The sequence below is a fragment of the Diadema setosum genome, chromosome 6, assembly GCF_964275005.1.
Source record: "Diadema setosum chromosome 6, eeDiaSeto1, whole genome shotgun sequence".
Classification (NCBI taxonomy): domain Eukaryota; kingdom Metazoa; phylum Echinodermata; class Echinoidea; order Diadematoida; family Diadematidae; genus Diadema; species Diadema setosum.
The window spans coordinates 34,720,896-34,743,934 of record NC_092690.1 but is presented as its reverse complement, the minus strand read 5'-3'; the positions used below and the strand labels follow the sequence as shown (position 1 = coordinate 34,743,934).

Below are 23,039 nucleotides of genomic sequence, written 5' to 3'. Positions count from 1 at the left end.
CATTACAATGTTATTGTTTGTTATCAGGTGAACAAATGTTTGCTTATCGAAATTTAACAAAGGTGTGTGCATAAAATTTGACATTACGAAACCCCTCTATTGAACCGGGGGGTAAGATTATGTAATTGTACTTGTTTTGATTTCTTATATACCAAGATATGCAGTTGAATTATGACAAACGAGCAGGGGAAAACATTCTAAAACGGTACTAAAAACATCTCCCGCTCTGCGTATAATTATGGGTCAACACCCTGTTTGGTTTTCAAATTATGGGGTTTGCTTCTCCTACTTGACCCCCCCCCCCCCCCCACCAAGCATGCACATCAGGCCAGGTAGTTTTTGGACCATAGTAATCGCGAAATGGAACTGCATTGTCTTAGAATAAAAGCGCTACATATTGAGACACTAAAAATATGTGTGTTTGTGTGTATGTATGTATGTGTTAGTGTGTGTGTGTGCGTGTGTGTATACTATTAATATCGTAACAAAACTGCAATACCTTCAAAAAGAAACTATACTGAGAAATATTCTATGCATGTGTGTGTGTTTGTGTGTGTGTGTGTGTGTATGTGTGTGTGTGAGAATGAAGTTACCATGTCACCCGTTCACGTATACGCAACTCCTATCATTCTTGCGTGCAGATCGATTAATAATTTTGATGTTTTTGGTTGTTTTGAATAAACGACTGCGTAGAGTCTATGTAGCACGATCTCAAATTCTACGCCATCACGCGGCGGGTGATTGAAAACAGCCAAAAACCATTCTTTTCCATAAGATCGGTAAATCGATCTTGCGCCTGACTGATCGGGCAGAACTATAATCACAGAGCTAAGAATACAACTCAGTCCGCCCGCAAGCATTGATTATTTATAAGATAAATGGTGTTAATATTATCTTAAAAAGATTTTAAAATTATACACGATTTTTGTGATATAAAGTGCTTGAATCGTAACAAAATATTTTAGAAAAATAAGGATTAATTCGTGTACATGAAAAATAGACAATGCCACAATACGCCAAAACACAATCAGTGACAAAAGAAATACGCGCATCAATCACCAATCAGTTGCGTCGAATTTATTGATCACGCGCCTTGCCATGATCAAGTTTCACTGCGCAATATATGGGTGATTGCGCACGCGTCCATTTGTATTGTACATTAATTGGATATTGCGTACCACTATAACTGAGAAACTACCCACCAAGTGCGACTGAGCATACCCGCGTATGAATTAATTAGCACGCTTGATGACCGCGCGCTGTCCATTTGTTTTGTACATGAAAATCGCGCAGTTTCCAGTCTTTTCAATTAAGCGTCTTTGGTACTATGCTATATCCAGTGGTTAGAGATCGAAGGATAAAACCCAAACAAACTAAGAGATGACGTCATTTCGATTCATGGTGCGCCGGACGTGTCAAAACTTGAACTACTTGAAAAACGATTCTTTGCAAATTTGCGGCTGTTTCATTGGTTGAAAGTTTAAAATGAGGTCTGTATCGATATTCACAAGAGATATCGATACGCCATCTTCATTCTTTTTCTCAAGTCGAATACTGTATAGTCGAGTCGAGTCAAGATACAAAAATATGTCGTCAAAAGCGAGCCCACTGCTGAAGAAACTCATGGAGTCTCATTTAGATATTAGACCAAGTGACTTGATCATTATTAATGATAAACACATAAAACAAATTATTTCTGATTTACGCGATTTCTTTAATTTTAAAGTGTTTATAATTCCATTTGATCAATTTTTTTTTTGTTTTGTTTTTTTAAATCATGATGATTATAATTTCATAACCCACATGTTACCGGAACAAGATAACACAGGAAGCCATGTACATGGCATCTGATATAAAGGTAAGCCCTAAGATTTATATTACTATTAGTCTATTCGAATTTGGACAATTTAAAAGAAATATATCTATTTATTGTTTTGTGTTTGTTTTTATTTACATTTTTTTTTGTGTGTTGTGGTTTTAATAGAACGTGGCTCTAAAGGCAGTTTGGATTATTTAGGAATGGGGTGGAGGTTTTTCATTGCATTAGGCAGCTTTCTAACGCCAGACCGAACGTCAAGCTTAGTACGAGGTGACGTCTCAAATTCTTACCCTCGGGTCGTCTTCTAAATCTGAGGACGGGAGTCGGTGGAGATTTCCCCGATTCCACGTCGTCGCGACTTGTAACGACGTGAGTGACACTGTATTTCTTTGTAAGGCCTAGATCTATATGATTATGGATAATAATCTAATTCTGCTAGTTTAATCTTCACGGGCCTAAAAGATAGATTGAAGTGTTAAAATTCACATAAGTTAAAGAGAGAGAGAGAGAGAGAGAGAGGGTGGGGGGGGGGGGGGTTATGAGGCATTTCCCCCATCAGAAATGTCCCCCCCCCCCCCAGTTAACCCAAACACTAAAAATGACCTCTAACATGTTGTTAGAGACTTTAGAGGTCAATGACTGTCTAACATTGGCAGTCGCCAATTCCCCCGAAAATGTCAATCCAACTTAACACCCCAGGTTCTTCCTTCCCCTTGGCCTTCTTCTTCTTTCCTCTTTTTTTTTCTCTTTTCCTTTCCCCTTTCTCTTCTTCCATACCTAAAGAAAATTTGTGACAAATTTTAGACAAGTTGTCTGATTTTACCACACACTGGTAAGTGGCCTTATATTTGTTATATTTCAAAGTTTTTCTTTCATTTTTATATTACCCTTTCTTTTGAAAGCAACATCTATTGGTGAATCCATAGGATCTCATGAGCTCTCATAATAGGCGGCTGCCACGCTAAATGAGCATATCCTATAATGTCAAATAACAGTGGCGTATCTGGGGTCACTTGTCATGAGGGGGCAAATCCCGGTCAACGGGTAGATTTTCCCGGCCAGAGGGTTAAGGGAAAAGGGCTGATTTAGCAGAATTTCCCATTTTTTCCTTCCCGGTCAGAGCCATGGGTCAAAGTGCCCCCCCCCCCTTTGACCCCCAGCAGATACGACAGATAATGCCTTAATAAAACTCTTATTTTGATGGGATCATTGATGGTCCCTGTAGGTGGGCAGCTTCACGTTTTCATTTATTCCCCTTGATTTTTAAATGTTATCTTGTTCAATAATGAATATAGGCCTACCTTGTGTTTTTGTGCCAGTGACAGAGATTCACAATGAGTAGATCTACATGGCTATTAAATAGTTAAATGCACGTCTACTTTACTATTAAGGGCAGGGCGAGTTTGTCTAGACCTAGATCAAATTGTTACGGGGTCAATATACTATAGCACAAGCAAAATCCACAACTAACGGCGCGTGCATAGCAGTTTCATGGCTACATGTAGCTACCATAGACTAACTAGATAATAGACAGCTAATGTGCGCGTAAACGTGATGAGAAACGCCTATTAAGCGACGTAGACGTAGATGGTGTTTATTGGATTTGCTCTGAGGCACGCACGAACGCACACGTATTTCAAGCTACTGGGCGCCGAGTCGGTCGGCTCAGCTGAGCTAGCTCGCTGCTAGCTTATCTTGCTAAGGGCATTTCACGCGTCATAGCCGCTGCATTATTACTGTATGTAACAGTACTCTAGTAGGCCGGTGTAACAGCGGAGCGGGTCCCCCCAGAGCAGCGCGTCCCCCCTTAGAGCAGCGCGTCCCCCCTCGTGGCTCTTTGCTAGAGGAGCGTGTCCGGGACTGTTCGCTGCGCCGTGGCACGAGCAGTGTGTACAGTGGCGAGTGAATTACTGATTTTAAATTCAATGGGCTGAGCGTAAAGGTATATCGATTGCGTTTCCTCGTGTGAGATCGATTCCGCACGTGCGCGTGCGTGCCTGTTATAAAGCTACGGGGGACGCTCTGCTCCGGGGGAAAACACTCAGCACTAGCATAATGAATCTCATGCGCATATTACGGCCGCCATCTTGACTCAGATCCAAGTAATACTGTTATCTGCGCAGGGGGGACAGGGGGCCCGGGACGCGTGTTTTTTTTAGACGGCACAGATTGGGGAAACTAAAAATCTATCGGGGACCCTATCCCTAAACCTAACCCTAATCCTAATCCTAACCCTAACCATCAAACCCTAACCCTAACCCTAACCCTAATCCTAACCCCAATCCTAACCCTAACCCTAACCATAACCATAACCAAAAACCCTAACCCAACGTTTTTCCCATAGGTTTAACACGCGCCATGCCCCAATCTGTGCCGTCTTAAAAAAAAAAAACGCGCCCGGGACGCTCTCCGCTGTCACACCGGCGCCCCGGTTGAGCTGAGCTGAGCTGCGCTGAGCTCACGCGATATGAACAATCGAATATATTCATTAAGATTAATTTATTTCATTTCTTAAAGTTTAAACAATTAAATAATATTAACATATATATATTTTTAAAAATATATATAAATATGTTGTTGTATATAAAATTGTACATTTATTGTAAGACTAATGGTATTTTGAATTAAATGCTACTCAGACTGTAAATAACGTTTTGTGTTCCCCTGGGTGCATGTAAAATGTGGTCGCTTCACCTCTCTAACACGCAAGCCTATGGGGAAAAAAGACGACACTCGTTAAACACATGAGTGAATGCGCGCTTAGCCTTCTTGGATTACTTATTCTATGGTAGCTACGTACGAGCCGTAAATAAAACCTGTATTTTTAACACTAGGGCACCGGCGCGGCACGCACAGTTATCATGGCGAAGACATCCATTCGGTCTTGAAATACATTATTTTCTTGAATGCGCTGCTGTAAAAACCATGTACCTCTTCTAAACAGAGTTTTTCGTCAAGTCTACTACATGAAATCGTATATTCTACTAGCGAGATTACTAGCTAGGCCTGGCTACTAGATCTAGTGACTAGTAGTGGTAAGGATCTGCTTAATTAATATTCTAAACAAATGAAACATTCCATCATCTGCCGTCAATGGCGTGGTATGGGTGAGCAAGGGCTTGGTGTGCGAGAGGTCCCGAGTTCAAATCCCGGGGGAACCACTCTTTTTTCAGAAACGTATGGGCATTAGGGTTAGCCTTTGAAATTAATGGGTGTGGTGCACTGTGATTCAGACTGCAGTAGATCTACCAATTTTTCAAATTTGGGTAACCCAGAAAAAATGAACAGTGAGGTATATTCATGATCTGGTTATTGATTGTCTTTTCTCTGTATTTTTTTTTCTTTTCAGATCGACTAGTGTATATACTTAGATGGATAACATAAGTCCCTCTAGAAGTCATCACCGGTATGACGCTGGAGGCAGTAGGTGTAGCAATCGCTCCAGAAGTTATCACCGGTATGATTCTGTAGGCAGTAGGGATAGAAGTCACCAGAGAAACAGTCAAATGTCTACATCTAGGTCCAGAAGTAGGGATAGAAGTCGCCATAGAAGCAGTCTAAGGTCTACATCTAGGTCTAGAAGGAGGGATACAAGTCACCATAGAAGCAGTCCAAGGTCTACATCTAGGTCCAGAAGGAGGGATAGAAGTCACATAGAAGCCCTCCAAGGTCTACTTCGAGGTCCAGAAGGAGGGATAGAAGTCACCATAGAAGCAGTCCAAGGTCTACTTCTAGGTCCAGAAGGAGTGATAGACTTTCTAGAAGTCACCATAGAAGCAGTCCAAGGTCTACTTCTAGGTCCAGAAGGAGGGATAGAAGTCACAATAGAAGCAGTCCAAGGTCTACTTCTAGGTCCAGAAGGAGGGATAGAAGTCACCATAGAAGCAGTCCAAGGTCTACATCTAGGTCCAGAAGTCATGATGGTATGTATGTGTCCTGTGCCAGTGCCACTCACTGTGCCTACCTCATAGAGCATAAATAGAAAGATTTATAACTTAAGGTGTCAATGCACAGTGCAGTGTAAATATTCAACATACCTGTAGGCATGATAGGGGTTGGAGCTGTGCAAAATCCAGAAGCTACATATTGGAGATTCAAGCTGTCTTTCATTCCCGTGCATAGTACTCTCTTAATGTGAAAGTGAAAAACAAGCATGAAAACTACTCCAAAAGAGTGAAACTGTTCCAAAAGAATGTAAATAAATTTCACATTCTGAAGGAGGTAAATGAGGAATAACGCTTAAACTTAAAGGGATGCAGTAACATTGAGTGATATCCAAATCACATTTATTCGATTTAGCTTATTTTGCCAACATAATTATAAACACTTAGGTCAGTCTGCAGGGGCGGATCTAGCTTTTTTTGCAAGGGGGGGGGTTTGCCTTCCCCCCCCCCCCCCCCCCCCCCCCGTTGCATGATGCATATGCCGGGCCCATCAGCGTAACAACCTTTTTTTTTTTTTTTTTTTTTTTTTTTTTTTTTTTTTTTTGGCCAGCCCAAGGGCCCAAGGAGGGGGGGGGGGGGGGGGGGGTTAAACCCCCTAAACCCCCCCCCCGTAGATCCGCCACTGGTCTGGTATCTCTTCAAAATTGCAAGCTAATTGCTTGCTTTTATACCTTCGAGATATCAATGATTTTCACACTCAAAATTTATTAACCAACACCGGATGGTTTATAAAACCATGTGCTTTTCCACACACCCATTTCCTGTTGTAATGTCCCCCGTCTCTAGCGGCCTGGTGGGCTATCAGCAGAGGGTACTGGTATTCGACTATATGCTTGGCATCGTTTGTTACACTGTTTTAAGGTAGTAAATGATTTTCATTTGATCTGAAACTTTCAGTAGTTTGTTTTTACTGTTGGAACAATATAATATTATTAATCTTGATATAATTGCTCTTGTTTTTGAAAGCTACTAAATCCCTTTAAAGAAAAATTTTTCCTCAAAATGCACTCTTTTTGCAGTTGTTTTTAATATTTCTTGGAGTCATTCTCACTCTTTTAGCAAGTATGTGTGTCATTTACATTTGGGGAGTGACATTTTCTGGAACTTACACTTTAGGTATCCCTTATAATGAAACCTTGAATCTGAATCCTTAAAATTGCCATCTTGACAACTCAAATTGCTTAATATATTATTAAATTGGATGTAATGCATGCAAATCGGATGTAATGCATGCAAAGGGGACTGTAATTTGCAGTAAATGGTCATCAAGTGATTCTATTTGTTAAAAACAAATCATTTGTGAAAATTTCACGTTTGTAGACCAACAAGACCATCTCTTTGGGGAGATTTATCTGCTTTACTCCAACAAGTAGTACACCTCAGAAATTAAAAGAGACCTGGAATTTATTTAAAAAAAAGAAAAAAAAAAAAGAAAAGACCTGAGATTGTGATATTGTTTGAACTGAAACCTGTTGTATGCTTTTCCTTTCCCCTTTCCAATTTTCTTGTTTTCTTCTTTGATTTCAGTGTGATTTACCCAATCCTCATCCCCATTGTTATGCCATATTGATTTCAAAATTTGCAATATTATTACCCTTTCTCCCTTAATCACCCTGCTCTAGTAATGTACTTTCAACTGAATTTTCCAGAGATATTTTGGAATTACATGGCAATCATTATTACAAATGAATGAAAAAATGCAATGTTCTGGGCATGCATTTTCTAAAAACAAATTTCCTGTCAAAATTATTTCCCCAGCAAAATTGTATAAAGAAGCCCAGATCTGATCCAAACCAAACATGTTCCCTGAACTGGAACAATTAAGCTGGTAAATGTGTGGAATTATGTGGACCCCAACCCTGTTTTCGGTTGGAATGTGGAAATTGTGGTGGTTACTTTACTGTGGTAATTATTATGGGAATAAAATGAAATCTCAATTGTTCCAACAAATTCAATTACTTTTTTTCCTACTTGTTAGGTGAGTTGATGGCCACTGTGGTTGAAAGCAGATTATTTCCCAAAGCAGGCAGTATCCACAAGAATGGTAAGAGCATTTTGAAGTACAATAAGTGTACAATATTGTTTACCTATTTATTTACTTTAATTTAGTTATGTAATCTCTCTTTAACCAGGTCAGCCTCTTCAGTATCTGGCATAGTACTGATCTTTAAGAGGCACTGTACCTAAAAACAATTTTTGTTCATGTGGCAAACAAATAAGCATATTGAGTATTAACCCATTCGCTGTTGAGACTTTGAAAGGTCTGTTTGGTAGTGTGCTATGCACTTTCCACAGTGATGGAGTTTGCTAGTGTGTGCTAGTCTAAGGCCAAATTTCAAGTTCAAGTGTAGTTCATATGCACTATGCACTTTTTGTTTATGTGTGTGTGGGTGTGCAATGGGGTAATGCAGCTGTCATTTGTATGACGCACCTCTTGACCCCCGGGATAGGTGCGTCAAAGTACCAATGTGCGTCATACCTTTTAGGTACCATGACGTACCCTCCGTCACAAAAAGTGACACACCTTTATGAGACATTGACGCATTCACCATGAAAAATGGTGACGCACCTCTTCGTGAAAATGACTAACCCTTGACGCACATGATATTCGCGGTACGTACCAGACTGGAAAAGTGTGCGCTCACGCAATTCGCTGCCTGCGAACTGTGTGCACCGAACGGAAATTCGCGCGCGTGAATAGTAGCCTAGCTGCACAAGCCAGCTGCCACTACACTAGTACAGTCCCCTATTTCGTTTTGAGTCGGGGTAGAAGCGTTCCGTTGTGCAATGTCTGCTTGTATTTCTCTTCTTCTCCTTCCGCTTGTCCCTTTCCTCTCAAGTACGAAATGATTTTTAGAGTGTTGTGTGTGTTTTTTGTAACGTTATAGCATCATTTTTCTGCAATGAAGAGGTGAGTTTCTGTTCGTGTATTGATGTGCACTGCAGTATGTGCAGATGAAAAGCGTTCGAACTTTCTTTCCCGAGGCCGAGTATCGTGGAAATTCGATGTAGGCCTATTTCTAGGCCTATCAAAAGAGATCCCATATAACAGAATACTTATAACAAACTATTTTCCGGTCAAAATGAATTGATTTCCTTTGTTTTGTATCGTTTATTGACTTGATCCTAAGGATCTCGTCGCAATACCGAGTTTCCAATGTCTATATTTATTTTCGCGTAGCTTTCGGTGCTGCCAACTTTTGCTAGGGCCTAATTAAATTTACTACACTAAACTTACCGTTCTCCACTGTCGTTTCTCACACCTTGTTTGGTACGATTTCTTCCATTTTATATAACTTTATCCGTTCCCTTTGTACTTTGAAGTATTTTACGTAATTCTTTCAAGTGTCTCGCACTGCTATTTTCGTAACGGCGATTTTTCCGCTTGCTGCAATCACTTTTTCGAACCGAAGCGACGAAGTTTGATACCAGCCGCTTACTATAGTGTGCTGTGGGTTGTCTTTCTAAATACATGTACCGGTATTTGTGTTGTTGGGAGGTGTTGATACTTTGTATTTGTTATTTATTTTCCTAGGTGTTTGTCTCGAGGGACTACATTGTATGCGTGTTTCTTAATGTTGATAGGAAAAGGCTAAAATTGTCTGAGTGATGTCTGATGGTGATGATGATAACTATGCTGGTGGAAAAAGACTGCTTACTGTGAATGCTGAGCGTACGTGCCGTTTGTTTTATTTCACTTTCCCTCTTATTCTTCTTTCCCCCTTACTCTTCTTTTCCCTCCCAAGAATGATAAAAAAAGAAATTACATACACCTCACAACAAAAAAGAACCACGTGCTACCAACCTTCGTAAAGTTAAATCTAAATGTTCAACATCAGCAAAGAATAAGGGGAAAGCACGAATGACAATAAATCAGAGCGAAGAAATTGTGTTACATGCAGTCTCTTCGGCTCGAAGAAACTTGACACCCCACCTCTCTCCCCTTGTGGAAATTTCCACAAAAGCAGGTGCCACACCCAGGTGCGTGCCAGACGAAAGAATGCGCGCGCTGGAATAAACAGCGTGTAAATATCCTGGAAATATCGATCGAAGAACCAGCTCATTAGTTGAATTAAAGGAATAATTGCAAAAGGGCTTTTTACACTTGTAAATTTTTGCTTAGCCCCGGACTATCGGTGGGGCTAAGGGGGGGCCTTAGCCCCACCGTTGGTACGGGACTATCCTTAGCCCACTTTCTGTTTACACTCGTTTTTGCCAAAGTGGGCTAGCCCCACCGATAGTACGGTACTATCTGGCCCTGCAAAATAGCAGGGGTTAGCACCGCAATTGCGGTGCTAGCACCGCAATTGCGGTGCCAAGCAAGTGAGTGTAAACAGAACGAAAAAATAATCCTGGGCTAAGCAACGGAGACGAAGTCCGACCCTCACTGACCAATCAGAAACGAGGTAATCAAGTGCTGCCGGTGCGTGCGTGTACGTGTACAGTACACAGCGTAATTATGAATATTCATGTGGTTTGGAAAGTCCGGGGCTAAGAAATACGAGTGTAAAAAGGTCAGTTTTCTCCTTAGCCCCGGACAAGAGATAGTACGGGACTAATTGGCGAGTGTAAAAAGCTGAAAAAATTGGTACGGGACTAACGATAGTCCTGGGTCAGAGAAAGTCCGGGGTTAAGAAACACAAGTGTAAAAAGCCCTAAAGATATCGTGATTCTATAGCCTTTCTTTTGGCGCATAGTAGGAAACATCAAACAGTCGAATATAGTGTACTTGATCGAATATCTTATGTTCCCTGAACACTAAAAAAAAAAAGATCGATTAATCAGTCAATTAAAAATGCAATCACAGAAATAAAAAGGTCTCGTATGCCCAGAGAAATTCACTACGAGTAGGTTCAATGAGATGCAGTCATCACCTGGTTAGACAGCAAAATCGTGACAATTAATTTCAGTTCACGCTCATCATAACTGCTTATTACTTATCAAAGTTTTGGCCAGGGAGGTCTTTCTTCCACCTCCCTGGTTTTGGCTATCAACATTCGTTCGTACGTGTTTTTTGTTTGTTTGTTTTGTATGTTTTTCCTCAAGTGAAAGACGTAATGATTTCTTCGTATCGAACGTAGACTATGTTTACCGTTTATCCAAACAGTAGGCGCCTAGGCGTACTTTCTGAATATATTCAGAAATTTCTATCAACATTTTAAATATATTACAAGACTCCCAAATACCAGTTGAAAAAAAAATAAGAAATCGAATTTTTGAGATATGAACAACAACAAAAAATAACTAGATCTGTCGTCTTTGGGACACGATACATACATGGTATAAGTATGAACTTGATAGGCATAGCACTTTCTGAGCTAACCTCTGCACAACTTTTGGGGAGAAATAAAGAAAGAAAGAAAGAAGAAGAAGAAGAAGAAGAAGAAAGAAAGAAAGAAAGAAAGAAAGAAAGAAAGAATCCGTACAGATACAGGGCTTGTGCCGAAAGGGTGGGTTGGGTGGTGGCGCGTCGCGTTAATGGGAACACCACCCTTCGTCCAAAGCCCCCCCCCCCCCCCCCCCCCCCCGGTTTTGCCGAAAGGGTGCGTTGGGAGCGTTAGGCGCGTTAGTTCAGATAACGCTACCAAACGGCACAACCGAGGGGCGTTTCACCAATTATACGCGTTGTGATAAGGTGGCCAAGGTTTTCAAATATTTTTTTTTTAATTGAACGTCTTTTCAAAAAGTTGTTAAGTTATTTTCTCATCTGAAAAAAAAACTACAGAATTGATACGAATTTTTTTCTCCAGTAAAATTTCATATTACATACAAAATTTAAAAAAAATCACATTTACGAAACTATCAGTAAAGTTGCACATGCAACTGGCGCGCGCGCGACGATATCGTGATTCGATGATGCATGCATATTTGCCTGCATGGTACGTGCTAGTTGGTGCTGCTGCCGTGATGGTCAACAGAGCAGAATGGCTTATTGTACCTCCACTTTCGATGCGATATACATATAACTCTCTTTATTTATTCATCTTCCTGGTGAGTTCAGTAAGTACTCCGGATATTATTGTATTTTCTGCTTGTACTGTCATGCTCACTCAAGCTGTAGGACCTACGTGCAGGGAGGGAGTAATCTAGACTCAATTTGTTAGTACTCGAAACCTTACCGCTGTAAACTGTGGTGTACATATTATGTAGTGTGGTATAACGGTCATAGGTTCTACTAGTATGGTAGGTGTTCAACCCACCGACCGGGTCCATAACGACCGACCGCGCATTATAATGGCATTGCGCGTACAGAAAGAAAATGTACGCATGGGACTACGCGCAACGGTGTTCGATTCTTCACTGGGCTACGCTACCGAGTAAAATGTGGCGAAAACAACTAAGTATTCCCTCTAAATTACCGAAATTTAGCAAAATCGAATGAGGTTTATCGTGTAACTACATATAACTAGGCCTACCTTTGCTGACTCGTTGTTAGATGTAGAGTATCCTTCCGTAATAAAATTGACGATTTTGACCGCAAAATTGTCACCGCCGCTTGTACGATCGTGCACACACGTTACACATACACATGACATAAACATTTTGTCGCCCGCTACGACCGTGCGAGTTGATGCAGAAACGAGAAATGAATGTGAAAAAACAAACCGACTCATCTAATTTATTTCAATTACGATGAAAAGTTTCCTAATGAAAATCAAGTCAAATTCATCAAACAGTCCTTCAAAAGTAATATCGAAGGATTCAAAATATATTCAGATATTATTGAGAAAAAAAAATGACGGCTAGAAAAAAACAGCGGCCTGTCGAAAAAACACATTTAAGTGCCCTTTATACGTATTGTCAGGGTGGTCGGTGGAAATGAGCAGGGCAACTGAGTGCGGAAAAAATGACACCCCACGCGTTCGAAGCCGCCATCTAAGAGCGCGTACCTCAGATCGCATTTTCAGTGCGCGCTTGTGAATCCGGAGTATTTTCTCCACACGTGAGTAAAATTTCAGGCCAATTGTGAGATTTTTCACGTTTCTATTGATAGAAAAACGTTAGGTGTCCGGTATTATGGACACCCAACCATACTAGGTCTATACGTAAAATTGAGGCACATGACATAGGTGTGGGTGTGTGTGACTTCATTAACACCTAAGTTTTATAGTAGGCCTACGTACAGAAAGATATTTCTTATTTTTATGCCTCCGCCGTCGCCGTGAAGTGGTGCCGGAGGCATTATGTTTTCGGGTTGTCTGTCCGTCCTTCCGTCCGTCCGTCCGTCCGTGCTTCTGTCCGTAATGAATTTTGTGGACAGCGTAAACTAAAAAACCTTTTGAGGTATCCTAATGAAACTTGGGGGGTGTTTCACAAAGCCGTTCTTAAAGTTAAGAAGGACTTAAGTGCGACTGGTAATCAGTCCTTGTGTGCTGTATATAGACCGGTCTACCTATTAGATTCTCAATAATTCAGCACAAGAACTGATCACCAGTCGCACTTTAGTCCTTCTTTAACTTAAGAACGGCTTTGTGAAACACCCCCCATTGGCATGTATGTGTATCAGGGGGTGAAGGTGTGCCTATCAACTTTTGGGTGCACATGCTGAAGGTCAAAGGTCAAAAGGTTATGGTCAAATACGTAAAATTTCACTATTTCCACCATATCTATGCAATGCCTGAAGATATTTTCTTAAAACTTAGTGTATACATGCATTACCCAATTAAGATTCTCTGGTGAAAGTTTGCAGTCAAAGGTCAAGTAAAAATAGTAAAACTTCACTTTTTTCTCCGTAACTTAGAAATTGTTCAAGATATCTACAATCTTCATGGAACATAGTTGACTGGCAGTGGTTATCTAGAGAATTTAGGGTTCATGGGGTCAAAGATCAGGGGTCAAAGGTCAAGGGCAACACTTCAACAGCAAATTTGCCAATTTTTTGTCAATATCTTCACAATTTCTCACCCAATTTCAAAGAAAATTTTGTCCCTACCCTAGGTAATTTGAGGTCCCTCTATCAATTGGTGCTATCAGATTTTCGAAATTCTTTCTAGTTTTTGAGATATATTGCCCTGTGTGCGAACTTAAAATAGGACACGCGTGAAATATGGTCACACTACCATAATACTATTTATGAAAGCCTACAGTACAAATCTGAATATATAATGACTATGTTACACCATAAATGCACACGGTTTGCCTCATCAAATTCTCCAGATCAGATCGACAGCAGTGACAGTGACAGTCTCATCTGATGCAGTGTTTTCAATTTCTGTTTCATCAAATGCTATGACCTATACACCACTCTTCATGCTCTAACCAAACTCACCAAAAAACGATGATTTATTACGTCATATACCCGCTCTACACTCCAATGGCAGTGTGTAAGACACAGCAATTACATTCTGCCATCGCTTAAGTTCCCAGTAAAAGCTAGCAAAATTATCACAGTCGTAATTCAAATACTTTCTCTTAGACTTGTCATTGTTTAATTTTTTATTTCATTTTTTTTAGATTCTTCAACAGGAATGCATGACCGAGGCAGATTGAGTTCATTAGAGCATACCAGTGGTACCAGAGCACACCAGTGATATCAGTGATACCATCACTACCATGGCAACCGAGTAAGTTTTGTTTTTGTCAGTGCAATGGTAGAGTCTTTACTGTAAACTTTTCAGTTAAGCTTTCCATTCTCCACTTTCACCATGTTGACAGCCCTGCCACATAGTCTGATACTAACTGGCAGTGCCATAAATGAATACAGTATGACAGTGGGTATTAAAAATTCTCATTTTTAGCATTTATCAAAGACAAGCAAACAAAATATTGATTCAAAAGAAACACAGAATTGAAGAGCTTCTATGGGTGTGAAGCATGGCATCATATTGATGACGAGATGACGAGGTATACATGTGTAACCTCGAGATAACTTAAGTAACATCCAACCTTGCAAGTTACATACTTTCAAGAGTTCAAAGTTCACAGAAGTCAATAGGCCAAATAAGAATGATTTCTGGCTTCTTGTCCCCTCCTCCGTTTTTTTTTTTTTTTTAATGGCCGCCTCAATTTTTTTTATTATATGATATTTCTGTTCTGAAATTATGTAAATAAGTATATGAGGACATATAGACAATGAAAAACCAAAACCTTTAATATGATGCAATTACACACCTTGTTTTGAGCCTCTGTAGTGCATGTACAAATGAAATTAAATTTGTGAAAAATGTGTTGAGATTGACCCATCAAATAACATGGAACCCCCTCCTCATTTTCAAAAAATCAGGACGAGAAACTATTAATCAATTTTACTTGTCCTTATGTACTTGGAAATACACCGTACTTGTGATATATTATTAACTGTTTGAGATAAGGGCTTCAAACATAGCAGTTGCGGTGAGGAGACGATGTGATGAGATCATGGGGTTAGGAGGTTAAGGTCAAGTCATAGTCGTAATATACCTGAAAATACACCATACTTGCAATAAAAAAGAGTCATTTGAGATATAGAGCTTCAAAAGTAGCAAGTGTTTCCTTGGTATTAAAGGTGACAATCATGTGATGAAATCATGGGGTCATGAGGTCAAAGGGCAAAGGGGTCATTATGTACCTGACCATACACTGTACTTTCAATAACTTAAGAATGGTTGGAGTAAGAACTTCAAACCTGGCACATATGTGGTCATGTGTCATGAACTGGTCCCCCCCAATATGATGGTGCTCTTGCACTTTTTGGATTTTGTTCAAAACTATTACAGCTATTCAAACAAATTTTGTATCATTTTGAAGCTGTATTACCATGCCATTTGCCTGTAACATTTCACTGAAGTAGGATATATAGAACTGGAGTTATAATATTCTAAAGTTAGAAGACCAGGAGTGCCACCTGCCCGAAGTCAATGGGAAAATGCACATTTTAGTGCTATTTCTGGAAGAATGTTGAGATTTTTGTCAAAATTTGGCAAATGACTACAAATTAGGCATCAAATTAAAGCCATTTTACTTTTCTTTACTGTTTGTCACCCAATAACTAATGTAACACTTAATATACACCTACTCTTGTATATTTTTGAATTTTTGCCTATGTTTTGAGATTTTTTCATTAATACACGATCATAAACCCTAGACAGTTATTCACCGTAAGGATCTAAATCAGTTTTCCGAAAGTACACCATTTTTTATTGCCAAAGAAGGGCATCAGAAAAAGTTCTGATGAAAACAGTAAGATAACACAAATCTCTATACCGACCGCAGCTCTTCTTGGATCATCTTCAAATGTGGCATGAAGGGGCATAATGGTAAGACGAAGAAGCCTATCATTTTTTATGTAGGCGTAGTCATTGTTGCCATGGTAACCATGTTTTTTTTTATACCCCCGCCAAACGAAGTTTGAAGGGGTATATAGGAATCAGCGGACGGTCGGGCGGTCGGTCCGTTGCAAACCTTGCGTCGCGAACTACTTCCTCAGTTTTCAACCGATTCCCATAAAACTTGGCACAGATGTGTGCCTTGGGTTGTAGATGTGCAAGACGTATTTTTTGACAGTACCCAAAAGTACGTTGCCATGGTAACGGTATATTATGGGCAAAAATGGGTACAAATCTTGCGTCGCGAACTCCTCCCACAGTTTTTGATCAATTTTTATGAAATTAGGTACAGATGTTCATCTGAATATGTTAATGTGCAAGACACATATTTCCGCAGTGGCAAATAGTGCGTTGCCATGGTAACGGCATGTTATTGGTAAAATATAGGGCAAAATGCTTCATGGCAAAACTGCTTCATCAGTGTTCTTCCAATTCTCATGGAATTCATATTGAATGTTTGTCTTAGGATATAGGTCAGCATGACACCTTTCTTGACAGTGACAAAAAGTATGTTGCCATGGTAACGGCTCACATATTATGAGCCAAAATGATGGAAAATTTTGTGTTGCAAACTACTTCCTCAGTTTTTGCCCAATTTGCATGAAACTTGGTACAGATGTGTGCCTTTGGTTGTAGATGTGCAAGACGCATTTTTTGACAGTACCCGAAAGTATGTTGCCATGGTAACGGCATATCAATGGCAGAAGATCAAGGAAAGATCTTGCGGATTTAACTACTTCCTCAGTTTTTTGACCAAAGCTTATGGGCAATTCTGCAGTTAGGTGGACATGACATGGATAAAAGAAATGTGCCTCTTTATCTTACTCCTTGATTTAGGTATCAACTAATGCCATGGATGTTCATCAATCATTAAGGTCTTTCAAATTCAGTAGATTTTATTTTTCGTATTTATTGATTTTGCGAGATCTAAAACCATCATCTAAAATGTACATGTGGGACTGGGGATGCTGAAATTTACTTAAATGCAAATTACAGTGGGTTCCTTTGAAATTTTTTTCCTCCAAGCTTTGCTAAAGGGTAAAGGATGAATACATTTAAATACTCCAGAAGTCATGTGACATTTTGTCAATTACAAAAGGGTGAAATGACCTGCGGAATTACTCCGGACAAATGTAACGTTACTAACCGTAACGTTACCAACCATGCTTTTGGGGGTCTAGCTAAAAAATCTTCGGTCGAACTGCTAAAAAAATTTGCATGAACATTTGTCATGATGCAATAATTGAAATTAATGCAACACTTTGTTTGAAGTAACTTGAATTTTTGCACACTTTTTGTTACAAGACATTGATTTTTTTGGCATGTCCTTTTTTCGTAACGTTACTAACCAGCCCTTTAAGTTGCCATAGCAATTCTAATATTTCTTGGATTGTATTCATTCTTTTCTGTATCATAAACATGGGGAGGATGAATATGTTTTTGACATAATTTTGACTTGAAATGAATAAATGGTAATTGTGTAGTAAAAACAAATATCTAAATTTGTTCAAATGTAACGTTACTAACTGTGGAATTGCCCTTATGAAATGTGGCACACACCTTGATCTTGGTGGGAAGATGTGGAAGACATATTTTTCGGACGTGTCGGAAGCTGCGTTGCCATGGTAACGGCATATAAATGGCAGAAGATCAAGGAAAGATCTTGCGGATTGAACTACTTCTTCTGTATTCGACTGAAGCTCATGAAATGTGGCACACACATTGGTCTTGGTGGGAAGATGTGCAAGACATATTTTTTGGACGTGTCGGAAGCTGCGTTGCCATGGTAATGGCATATTAATGGCGGAAGATCAAGGAAAGATCTTGTGGATTGAACTACTTCCTCAGTTTTTGACAAAAGCTTATGAAATGCGGCACACACAATAGTCTTGGTGGGAAGATGTGCAAGACATATTTTTCGGACGTGTCGGAAGCTGCGTTGCCATGGTAACGGCATTTAAATGGCAGAAGATCAAGGAAAGCTTATTCCTTGGGTAAGACTGTCGTCACGGGGCGGGGGTATTAATCACCTTTTAAGTGATATTTCTAGTTTTTTTTTCTGGAATGTCCCAGAACCTGTAACTTCTGCTGTTTTTACCCTGATTGTCTTGAAATTTGGCACAAAGAAGTGATATTAGAAGGTAAAGTAAAGAAGCCTATCGTTTTTGGTGTGGGCGGGGTCATCGCTTCCATGGTAGCACTTTTGTGAAAATAGTAAAGATTTTCTTGAGAGCACTCTACTGGCTGCAGTTCTTCTCGGATCATTTTCAAACTTAGTATAAAGGTGCATTATGGTAATGCAAAGACACCTATTGTTTTTGGTATGGGTAGAGTCTTTGTTACCATGGCAACATTTTTTTTTGGTGGAAATATTCTAGAACCAGCTTTTACCAGATTACGAAACTTGGCACTTAGTTGCAGTAAAACATGATGTGAAAAATCAAATTTTAGGGACTCCCTGCTGCAGTCACAAAATGTATCCGAATGGGGGATGTGTAACGGGTTCAGGGGATACATGTACTTGGGCATGTCCCCCATCATAGTGCGTTACTTTTTTTCCTATCTGGAAGTGTATACTTTTGCTATCACCTTGTAATGCAGAAGGGGGCCAACTTATGACACATGACCACATGTATGTTATAATGTACTGTTGAAGTGGAAACCTTAAATTTCTACTTTTTAGAAAGATGAGCCAAAGGTTTCATCTTTTTACCTTGATTTTCCTCCAGTAAACTGGAATCATTTTATTTTCTTTCTTTTTATTCTATTTCAGGGTAATAGTCATCTCTTCTGAGGAAGAAGAGGGGGCATCTGGGGTCACTGTTCATGAAGAGTAAGTTGGCGAAGTGAGACTCTCTGTGCCTGATGATCATGTGGTGTATTTGCTGATTTTCAAATGATGAGTTTGATAAGATATGTACAGTTTTGTCACCTCAACCACATGTGACCACATTAAATTTAAATTATTGGCAGGGATGACGTATAACATGTAACAGCGCTGCTATAGATGTGATAGAAAAAGCCTGAGCTGTCTACAAGTCACAACTATTGGACAATACATGTGTCTGTAGAACTGCTGCTGAGATTGTCACTAAAAACTGATGTTGAAAAGAAAGAAGAAAAACATGGCTATTTTAGTTTAATTACATCAGGTGTTAAAAACCTAAGAAAATATGATGTGGATCCGTGTATGTTTGCAGCGCTCGTTGGGGGGGGGGGGACCATTTTGAAATGTTAATGAGAGAATAAGTGAACTGGTGCATTGAGCACCGTTGCGACAGACTAGCATCTGTAATTAGGGGCAGCTTGTTGTCTAATAGATAAGGGAAGGCTCAAAAGCCATTGAGGGGGGATATTGTTTTCAAAGCGGGTGATGTCTAAATTGCTAGATTTAATGTATAAAATGGCCATTTTTGAAGGTCACGGTGGTGCTCATTGAAACAGTTCATGAGAATCAGCGAATGATAAGTAGCCTCTGATGTCCAAGCCGTGCAATGTACTGAAATGTCTGCACCCATAATGGACCTACTGGTTGGTAGTTGATGAACATAACTGAATTTTATGTGACAGAATAGTATGTGTATTTTACAATAGATGAAAAAATGAAAGGCTCCTCCTCTACACCACCCCCCCCCCCAAAAAAAAATGATTTGGTAGCATAAATTTTATCCAATTATGAGACATACCTTCACACTCCAAATGCAACCTTTAGTGGTGTGATACAGAGGAGAAATGCAATGCTCCATACCTTCTATGGAATAATGCTGCCATACATGCAATACACGTACTTGCAGTCAAAGTTGCCAAGTTCATTTAAGTTTATTAAATGACTGCACAATTTTCAGCGTGTGCATTCAATGACAACAGAAATCAAATGTGCCAGACATTTACTTAATAAAAAGTATTTGCGTGTACTCTTGACGTGTAATATGCACAACTGATTTTTGTAGTCAGCATGTGGGTTCAATCAATTACAACCAGTAACAAGTTCTACTGTAATAGTATATATATTATGTTTGAATTAAAGAGTATTTATTTTATACTTTTCTTTCTTCAGATATCCAGATGACGTCTTCATTGCAGCTGGGTCTACTGCTTTTTTTGAACGGTCCAACACTTTCAAGCGACCAAAACTTGAGGAGGTTGCTATCTCAAGTGATTCAGCAGACGAGGAAGATCATCAGACACCACTCCAACCAAGAACTGTCAACAGCAATGTTGGACCTCTATTTTACAAGCAGAAGTGGCATGCCTTCAAAGAAATGAGTACCTTCTTCAAAGACAGTGAGCGCATAGCAAAGGCACTGCTGTTCCCATCAGTGCAAGTTAACAACTCTGTGCCAGTTGGTTGCGACCAAGAATTGTGCTTCTTGATAGATACTTCTCAGCTCCGTTTTGCAGAAGATATTACTTGTGATGAGACAGGGAAGTACCAAAAGCCCAGTAGGGCCAAATGTAGAATTACAGTCAACAACGATGGAAATGTTGGACCCAGCGAAGACATTGGCAGCTGTAGAACATACACGTTTGTTCGTAAGTACTATAAGCACAGGGACACTCCTAACTTTCAAAGAATGCTGTATGAGCTGCATGATGCAGAGGAGGGCACTATGCACCCAATATGCATGGTCAGATACGAGTGGAAAGGTGAAAAAACCGAGCTAATCATCAGTCCCCATGGTAATGAGAAACACTCTGAACGACCATATATCAGATCTAAGAAGGAACTTCTTCAAAACTTGAAGTCTTCACATTGCTCCTCAGCCCAGAAAGTTGTTGATGAGTATTATGAGAAAGAAGGAGGAAGTGACCTGCACTCGTTTGCCTCTGTACCAAGGGATAGGAAGCAGGTGTATCGCCATGGTTCTGTGAAAGCTAAGAGCTCTGATTTTTCTGAGCTTTTAAAGATGAATTTGAAAGGAGATTTTGTGAAGAGTGTAGAATTTTGTCATGAAAAGGGGAGTGGATCAATGCCAAGATGTGTGTTGTACACAGATAAACAAGCTGAAGACATGCGGAGAAACGTTTGTGAGAAGGGCAAAGTTCTGGTGTTTGACTCTACTTTTGATTGTGGGCCAATGTATTTGACAATCGCATCTTATCGGCATGACAACTTTGTTAACAGGAGCAATGACAGGTCAGTCTTGATGCCTGGGGCAATTTTGATTCATGGGAGAAGAGATTTTGAAACCTACCGATACTTTGGGAACGAGTTGTCAAAAGGTCTTCAGCACACAAGCGTACAGTTCTATGGGACAGATGGAGAGATTGCACTTCAGAAGGGCATAGCAGCCACCTCGAGCTTCAAGGATTCAAGCCATCATCATTGCATGCTTCATCATAAGAGAAACTGTGAAGCTAAGCTAGCTAAACTGGGTGTCAGAAGAAATGCCAGAAGGATTGTACGTTCAATATATGGCGAGCAGGTAGACGGTACAAGGTATGAAGGATTGGCTGATTGCAGCACAGAGGAAGAATACGAACTGCAATTGGCAGCATGGGCTCCTCAATGGGATGCTCTTGAGACAGAAGAATCCGGTAGGGAAGCTGAGTTTTCTACTTGGTTTCGTCGCTTCAAATCTGCAGATGTGAAAACGTCCATGTTGAAGCCCTTGCGCAACCAGGCAGGTTTGGGAGACCCACCAAGGCAATTCACAACAAATGATGCCGAGTCGATAAATGCCATGGTATCCAAATGGATCTCTGGAAAGAAAGGTTGGGACGAACTTGCAAAATGTCTTCAGGACTTCCTCGTTTCTAAATACCGGGAGCTAGAAATGGCAGTCCTTGGTATTGGGGAACGCAAACTAGATCATCAGCACAAGCATCTCCAAAAGACAACGGTACAATGGAGAAACATGTCAAAAGAAGAACACAAGGAAGTCCTCCAACAGGCTCATTTGATACCTGAAGTGCATGCAGAGTTGTCAATAGGACCTGATGAGAGCTCAGTATGTGGCTTCACTTCAGAACAGCTACAAGATGTTTGGCATAAAGCTGGACTAATTCTCCAGTCACCTGGAAACATTGTGCATGCTCCCAACAACCCCCAAATAACAGTGTGTTTCAGTGAAATATCAAACTTCACTGTGACACAAAAGGGAGAGATGGCAAAATTTGTCTGCGAGGAGAAGTGCAAGTCATTCAGCTTTCATGAGAGACTCTTTTGTGAACATTGCTTGGCAGTAGCCGAGCATAGAGGTGTACTAGCTGATTTTCTTGTAACAATCAATGCCAAGAAACGTGCCTCCACAGTAAGTCTCGTAAACAAGGCCTTACAGCAGCAGTGTCGGGGTAGTGGAAAGAAACAAGCAACAAAAAGGAGGGGAGCAAATAATACTACTGCTTGCGAGGTCAAGAATGTAGTAAGAATGCCACAAACTCACCAACCCTTTACGGTGGCGAGGAAAGTTGGACTTATCAGCAGATGCTACGGATGTATGCAGAAATTCAGTGAGCAGATGAATCTTCCCCCAAGGGACCTTATCCTAAGGAAACTAGATTTCAGAGAGTGGGTGGATAAGAACACTGGAGAAATGAAAAGAAGTCAGTCCCTGGTGCCTACATACTATCATATGAAGATGGATTGTGTTCGCAGGAGATATCCCATCACTGAAATAAAGGACATCTTACTGTATGATGAAGTGAAAGAACAGCTCTGTGAAGAGCATCTCACCAAACTACGCAACTTTGGCCTAAGCTTCCATTAACATACATGTGGCTTTGAAGAAATTACATTAGGGAGATACTCTGGCAAGCAGATGTAAATGTTGAAATGGAGATTATGACAGTATTCTTTTTTGTTCCCTTTTTGTGCACAAGTGAAAGAGTCAATGTATAAAACAGAAGAGGGAAAATAGAGAAAAAGTGTTGTGTTTTGTCACCCCCTCTGTTTAGACATTTGTTTGTAAATCTGATGAATAAATACAAAAAAGGCTTTGCAGGACAATCTTAACCCGTTGAGGACGGTTT

The 23,039-nt window shown here is 40.1% G+C and overlaps 1 protein-coding gene across 1 annotated transcript; it reads left to right on the top strand.

Moving 5' to 3' along the window:
* The first annotated feature begins 14,316 nt into the window (after nucleotides 1-14,316).
* LOC140229760 (uncharacterized) lies at nucleotides 14,317-22,777 on the top strand. Its single transcript, XM_072309995.1, has 3 exons — nucleotides 14,317-14,327; nucleotides 20,125-21,869; nucleotides 21,981-22,777. Exons 1-3 carry the CDS (start codon nucleotides 14,317-14,319, stop codon nucleotides 22,775-22,777), a joined length of 2,553 nt encoding a protein of 850 aa, XP_072166096.1.
* Nucleotides 22,778-23,039: the final 262 nt, after the last annotated feature.